The sequence below is a fragment of the Perkinsus marinus genome (genome assembly GCF_000006405.1).
Source record: "Perkinsus marinus ATCC 50983 genomic scaffold scf_1104296975548, whole genome shotgun sequence".
NCBI lineage: Eukaryota > Perkinsozoa > Perkinsida > Perkinsidae > Perkinsus > Perkinsus marinus.
The window spans coordinates 118,504-125,451 of record NW_003200744.1 but is presented as its reverse complement, the minus strand read 5'-3'; the positions used below and the strand labels follow the sequence as shown (position 1 = coordinate 125,451).

At 50.4% G+C, this 6,948-nt stretch overlaps 2 protein-coding genes and 1 non-coding gene across 3 annotated transcripts; 2 read left to right on the top strand and 1 right to left on the bottom strand.

Moving 5' to 3' along the window:
* Positions 1 to 145: 145 nt before the first annotated feature.
* Pmar_PMAR002402 (merozoite surface protein 2, putative) lies at positions 146 to 1,017 on the top strand (the record flags this gene model as incomplete). The annotated part of the gene is made up of 3 exons (XM_002765360.1): positions 146 to 557; positions 606 to 758; positions 809 to 1,017. The coding sequence occupies 3 exons, from the start codon at positions 146 to 148 to the stop codon at positions 1,015 to 1,017; spliced, it is 774 nt and encodes a 257-aa protein (XP_002765406.1).
* Positions 1,018 to 1,149: 132 nt separating this feature from the next.
* On the top strand, positions 1,150 to 4,628 carry Pmar_PMAR002401 (hypothetical protein; the record flags this gene model as incomplete). The annotated part of the gene is made up of 13 exons (XM_002765359.1): positions 1,150 to 1,208; positions 1,262 to 1,367; positions 1,423 to 1,601; positions 1,655 to 1,914; positions 2,251 to 2,327; positions 2,472 to 2,620; positions 2,670 to 2,804; positions 3,250 to 3,358; positions 3,434 to 3,585; positions 3,641 to 3,786; positions 4,080 to 4,186; positions 4,282 to 4,421; positions 4,469 to 4,628. 13 exons carry the CDS (start codon positions 1,150 to 1,152, stop codon positions 4,626 to 4,628), a joined length of 1,779 nt encoding a protein of 592 aa, XP_002765405.1.
* On the bottom strand, positions 2,987 to 3,058 carry Pmar_PMAR002400. The gene has a single exon. It is a non-coding gene; the product is annotated as a tRNA-Pro (tRNA).
* Positions 4,629 to 6,948: the final 2,320 nt, after the last annotated feature.

Sequence of the window (6,948 nt, the reverse complement as noted above, 5' to 3'; positions counted from 1 at the left end):
TTGTAGCTTTTCAAGCCCCTTATACATTCGCTGCAATGTTCAAGCCCGTTGGCTTCACTCTACTTTCACTCGTCGTACTCCTGCTGAGCGGGTGAGCAGACTCTCTCTGGCCTGATCGTTGTGCAATATAGTGTCTGTCTTCAGAATGAAAGGTTGTGATAGAAAACCGAGACGAGTTGGAAGAGCGGTAACTACTACCCGCAAGCCTACCACCACTACCCGCAAGCCTACCACCACTACGCGCCAGCCTACGACCACTACGCCCGAGCCTGTCACCACTACGCCCGAGCCTGTCACCACTACGGCCGAGCCTGTCACCACTACGGCCGAGCCTGTCACCACTACGGCCGAGCCTGTCACCACTACGCCCGAGCCTGTCACCACTACGCCCGAGCCTGTCACCACTACGGCCGAGCCTGTTACTACTACAGCAATGCCTGAGAGCGAGGCGACTACGGAAATCTCGAGCCCTTCCCAGACGACGCCTGAAGCTATCAACACCAAGCTGGAGAATGACACTTCTCCTGATGTGCAGCCGACAGAGGAGAAGAGCTCAGGTGGGGCTCAGCGTCTGCGTTTTTGCTTGCGTTGTAGCGCTTCCGCAGATGAAGCCGCGTCGCCAGAGTCGATGCCTGATGATATGGTTGTCCATGGCACTCCCGAAGGGGAAACGGAGAGCTCCGAGGCGACTAACACCGGGAGGGCTAACCTGTCGGGGACAAGCGATTCTAACTTGGAGTCTGATGGGGAGGAACTGAGTGAGTTTATACTTGTCTCGATGGGGAAGAGCATGATGTGTTCTGTTCAGATGCAGCTCGTCCAGTTGACTCTACAGCTGATGAGAAGCCGACTGATGCTGGCGCGGCTGGTGAGTCGTCTTCCTCGGAAGAAGTGGAAAATCTCAAAAAGTCTGGCAAGAGTGGCCCATTCGTGTTGAAGGGTGTCAAAAGACATGTGACGATATCTCAAGAAGAGGAGTGGACCAAGGCCGGGCATAGGAAGCGAAAATCCGCCTAGCCTGTATTCCCTCTCTTGTTATTGAATCTGTCCCGACACTCCCTGGCCGACCTTTGAGTTCTCGGGGGTGGAGGTGTTGGAGGCTTCAGTTCGTGAAAGTAGTTTTCTCAAGCCCCTCTCATTCTTCTACCAATGAAGTTCTGCACCTACCAGACCACTTTCACCATCGGCTCTCTCATTGCTATCATCGGGTACGCTCGAGTATTACCATTATTCTTTTATCATGTACTCATTCGTTATTCAGACTGCAGGGATGCGCCTCTAAGGAGAAGAAAGCCGCCCAAGCCGCAGCTGACGCGGCATCTGCAGCATCTGGTCTCGCCTCTGAAGTCGCTGACTATGATAACTTCGTAAGTTTGACAAACTCCACCTGAGGAATTTTGGGCTATGTTTTCTTTCGGTTAGTCTGTCGATAATCTCTTCCGTGGAAGCGGAGGCCGCTACCAGATTTGCAGTGTCAACGGCACTACTACTGACGGCTCCAACGATATGGAGGGAACATTCAAGCTCCGAGTTGAAAGAATACTCGGCAGTGGCGAAAGCCAGTGGAAGGCGATTCTCCGCGGTTTCTGTGGGGCTTCCGGGTAAGCCTCAGGGTGGGAATCTGACACAAGGTCTGGGTATCGTTCTGTTTCAGCAATTTGGAGAAGAAGTTGGGCACTGACCACACGAGCAAGTTGCAAGGCGAGATGAACTGCCAGGGCGTCTGGGGCGTGTTCCACATCACTCGCCAGTCGGGCTTGGATGCGGTCATATCCGTATGCGACGACGTTCTCAATGCTCAAGAGCAGAAAGGTTCTGGTGCTGCTAGCAGCTCCACTGAAGTGCAAGAAACCACCACCGCCGCCCCTACTGGTGAGAAGGAGGAGGAGGAGGCGACTGAAGAGAAACCCGCGAGTACAGAGGAGCATATGCTGATGAGACAGCATCGCCGAGCTGCCCTTCACTTCAGTTAAGAGGCTGCCTGTAGAGGCACCCTGACACATGTCATGTGAATGTTAGAAGGTCAATTGACCCTTTGACACTGAGCGATGTATTGTGTTGTCGTTTGTCTGCTGCGGTGTATTCTCCTTGTTCTTGAGCTATCAGGCCCCTCTGTTCTTTATGACTAGCAGTATGATCCTTCGCGAATTAGCCATTCTCCTAGCCCTCTTGGGCATAACAATGTGAGCATTCCTTCGTGAGATCGATTGCGATTTCCGGATTGATTTACCTTTACGCGTCACCTCTCAGACAGCAAGGCTGCGGGAGCAAATCCGAAGCGAGCACAGCGGAATCGTCAGGAAATACACAGACGGTTGGGTCCTTTCGTAGGAGCGATTCAAGCAATGAGAGTTACAGGCATCAGAAAACGTGGTCTGTCTATGTAAGCAGCACTGTGAGCATAGCTCTTCTATGGGCACCGATCATCCATGGTTACTTGACTGAATCGCCTCATTATGTTCCTCGTTCAGCATCCTGGTGTGACTACACACAGACAGGTCTGCACAGCGAAATACAATGATACCCTCAATCTCAAGGAGTACAACCTCAAACTAGAGCGCCGAAAAGAAGGCTCCGAGAAATGGACGGCAAAGCTCTCTGGGAAATGTGGCCATCGAGAGTAGGCTTGTGTTTTGACCTGGGTGATCTGATCTAATGATATTCCTCAGAAATCTCGAAGCTGACCTGACAGGAGACGATTTGGATAAACTCCAAGGCGAGAAGAACTGTGTCGTTGCTTGGGAAGCTCTGGGAGTCACTTCTCGTGTGATCGTCGCCAGAAAGAGTGTCCCTCCCGTAGCGAAGTTATGTCAAACCGTGTTCGGAAGTTAGCGAGGCTTACGACCACTTTTACAGCACCGGTATCTTTGCTGGTATCTTAATGATTTGACATGTTGCTTTTTGGTGCTTCCGTGACTACGTATACTTCGCCACCTATTGGGGCGTAGAAATTGATGTCATAATGGATGTCGAGTTGAATAATGATGGGCTGTGCCGAGAATTGAACTCGGGACCTCTCGCACCCTAAGCGAGAATCATACCACTAGACCACACAGCCGATGTGTGTTTGTTTCTGTGGGTATCTGATACAGAAAACCTCTTGCAGCTTTCCCATCTGTATCTGCGTTGGAGGCACTTTATGGACCTCTTCTCTCTTCTCCACCTCCTCCTTGCCACTTCAATCGTTTTCATCGGAACGATTGGGTAAGCTCTTGATCGCCCGAGATGCACTCATTCTTGTTATGGCAGAATCCAAGGATGCGGATCGAGTAAATCCTCGACTCGCGGTGGAGCTGAGGCAAGCTCCACTGAGACCTCTACAGAAACAGAAAGTGCAGCGAAGGCATCCAAGCAAACTGTGAGTCTCAGATAAAACTAGTGCGGTGAACTCGTCAGCGGTCTTCATGGTTTCACCACGAAGCGTTGGACTCAGGCCCCAGAGGAAGTGAAAGACGGTGGCAAGTTCAAGATCTGTCGCGCCTCCTCAACCGATCATACGTATAAACTTTCTGTTCAACGCACTCTAAAGTCTGGTGAGACCCAATGGAAGGTGAAGCTGGTGGGCGATAAGTGCGGCGACAAGACGTAAGTCAGTTTGTTCCGAACGGTTCATTCCCATGCTCTACTTGACACTGCTCAGCGGCGCGAAGAAGGAGATTGTTGACGATTTGGCTAAGGATTTACAAGGTGAAGATGTTGACTGCAAGGCGGTATGGGAGAAGTTCGGGGTAACAGCAGAAAATCCCAGTCGTCTGAAAACCTTGTGCACGGACCCTGCCTGGCTTGGTGAAGCATCACCTGCCGCTGAGGAGTAGATAAAAAGACACCAAGTTTATCCACAGGACACAAGTTGCGTCCTCGAACATTGTTGTGTCTACTGTGTGAATGTTGTGAATTACAACAAGTTGTTTCGTTCTGCATTTGTCCAAGCCTGGCTCAACCCTGTTGACAATAGGGAATTTTCCTGTCATGTTTCGGCTACCGAGTCTATCTCTGCTATTGCTCCTTTGCATCGCTTCGCTCAGTCTCTTAATGTGAGTCAATACTAACAGTGCTTGGGTCACATTCGTTTGTCTCAGCTTTGAAGGTTGTGGGTCGAAAAAGGAAGTACAAAGTGAAGAATCAAATGCGGGCCCCGAAGCCGGAGTCGCCAGTTCAAGTTCATCATCGAGCTCGTCCAGGACGAGTGTGAGCAAGAAGTGGAGCCGCATGGTGAGGCTTTCTCCCTCATCATCAAAGATCCAATATGAGAGATTCCCCCGCTTCCAACCTGCTCGTTAGGTTCCCGGTACACCTGGTGACACTGTGCAGAGTTGTGATGCCAGCGCTGGCCTATTCCATCTTATAGTTAAACGTGTCAAACGCGGCGGACAGAGCAATTATGAAGTTTCTATGGTGGGAAGCAAGTGCGGTCCTGACGTGTAGGTCTTGCTGACGTCTTGAAGGGCAATGAATTGTTCCCGTTCAGCGTCCCTGAAACTCCACTGAGTGGGGAGAATACTGCCAAACTACAAGAAGATAATATCTCATGTGCCAAGGTTTGGAAGGCTTTAGGAGTCGCCACTGCTACTTCTACAGAAGAGACTCTATCTGATATGTGTGCCAAGCTCAAAGCAGGACAATTGTAGATGTGTGAGTGTCCATGTTCGGTGTAAATTCGTGTGCCTCTGGAAGGCCTCGACGTCTATGAATCTGTTGTTCAGCGCTGTTGAGAATGGAAGAACGCTTGCGTTGAAGTAGTTGGGTTTTCTCTGAATTATAGGCAACTGCTAGCCTGCATTGCGACAGCGTCACAACCACATTTCTCTATCCTGGATAGAGAAGCATGGTTGAACGTAGCTGCTGATCGCTAACCCACATAAGACACCGAGTGTAGGGCATTTATTCCGACGTAGACGGGGGAGGCTCAGCTACCGGCTGAAGTGGAATGATAAAAGGGCAAAGTGACAATCTTCCTGATCTCTGAAGCGATCATCTCTGCATATCGGTAGGAGACAAGTCTTGTGCGGTGAATTGAGGTGAAGAGTGTCACTAGTGAAGACGTTGTAGAATCACGAACATATTGTTAAACTTTCTTGTCATCACGCTAGGGTGTGCCTGAAAATGCTACCTCAACACTGTCGATTAGTCAGACTGGCACACTGGGCGCACGATGCTGGAGAAGCAGCATAGGCGGATCCACTTCCTAAGAAAACGAAAATAGCGGGGTTGTCCTTTTTTGTGCGACACCGTGTGTCTATGCCTTACGCCTTCGGACGACAACGAAGAAGAGATTCGTGGGCACGACGTATTCAATTTTGATCAGATATGGTAAACCTTATTGTTGGTGACAACATGAAAATTCCAAGGAAATTTTTGGGAATTTTTTATTGGTTTCTATACACTCCCATCCGAAGTCGAGTGTGAACTCTCGTAATTAGTGAGGACACTCCTGAGCCCAGCTGAGGGGAGCGAGCGTTCATTCCTTCAACACTGGTAGAGGATTGCTCAGATCAGTGATCGTGACGGCTTCAACTTGGTGGAACCGTGAGCCTGCGTATCTGTACGCGTACCGGGTGAGCTACCTCGATTGCGCCATAAGCATGACCGATACGACTAGCTGTAGAACCACTGATTTACGGCGGAGACCAACCGAGATTGGTATCGTGAAATTTCGAGCTCGATCATATATCGCAGCAGAGAAAGAGAGAATTCCGAGATAGACAGTTGAGGACGCAATTCCCGATTTATTTCATAGTCGTCGAGTGGATCCCTGTCATAGGGGCCTCCACAGGATCCCCAACCTAAACATGACGCGCATGCGTGCTAATTTGCCACTGCTATGTGGAGACTCATTCCCCGATTGTTATCATGAACTACTGGTCTCCTGTGTGAAATGCAGCGGGGTTAATTGCGATGAAGTATCGCGTGTTACACACGACTGCTCTAAACTGTTCGCCCTTGGAGGTTTTTATTTCACGTGAGCGGCAACAACTTCGCTCGCCGAGATTTCTGTCTATCTCGGATTTCGGCCTACCATAGCATGAGGCTGCAGCAGCCTGGTTACCTCCAGTCATAATAGCGGTTGTGAAGTCCTAAACTATAACTTAAACTAAACCCTCTGGTGACCAGCTCGTAGCGCTATTTCTATTACGAGCCTTCCCGTCTGAAGTCACGCACGTCACGTTGAGACGAGCACGCATGCACAGAGCTGTGACGCAGAATTGAAAGGCCCTCTGCGGGATAATTCCCTTTAGTGAATTGCTGTCACATGGACTCTCTTTGTTTCGACTGTACAATCCCAACCGGTATTCCTGGAAGTGGCGATCCGGTCTCAATGACCATGAGCAATCCAGAGCAACTTCTGAGGATCGGTGTAAGCTCTGGGTGGGAGATCTGTGCCGGTTTACTCTGAGTGTTTCTATGTATCAGGCGGAGACTCGGCCCGCAGGGCAATCCCAAGTGGCAGGTCAGTCGGCATCTTCACCCGATGTAAAATTTTTAAACCCTTGGATACGTCGCGCTGTTGCCAGCAACCTGGTTCTTCCCTTGGGCGTTGTTGGTCGTGGGATCGTACGAAGGATGATCGGACAAGTAAGGAGGCACCTTTGTGAATACCTTCGTGATCTGGACTTTTCAGAAACTACGGGAGAAACCCCATCTTCGTCCGGTCATAAAATCTATCGGTAAACCGAAGAGTGCCTCACTCGCAGCTCTCATCGAGATGTGCCTTGTTACGGGTACCCTACAGCAGGCAACTCGTATTTCCATCCACCACATTGAACAGTGCAATCTCAAGAAGGCTGCTGCCAAAAGCCGGCGTAAAGCATCTCCGAAATCTGGTCGCCGCCGTGGAGCGAGACCGCCTCGCGAACCGGTGATAAACGGAGACTCCTGTTCGCTACTACTACTGCTTTACACCCATGGCATCTGCTGTCCAGGTGAAACCAATGCTGAAGTGGAGTTGGA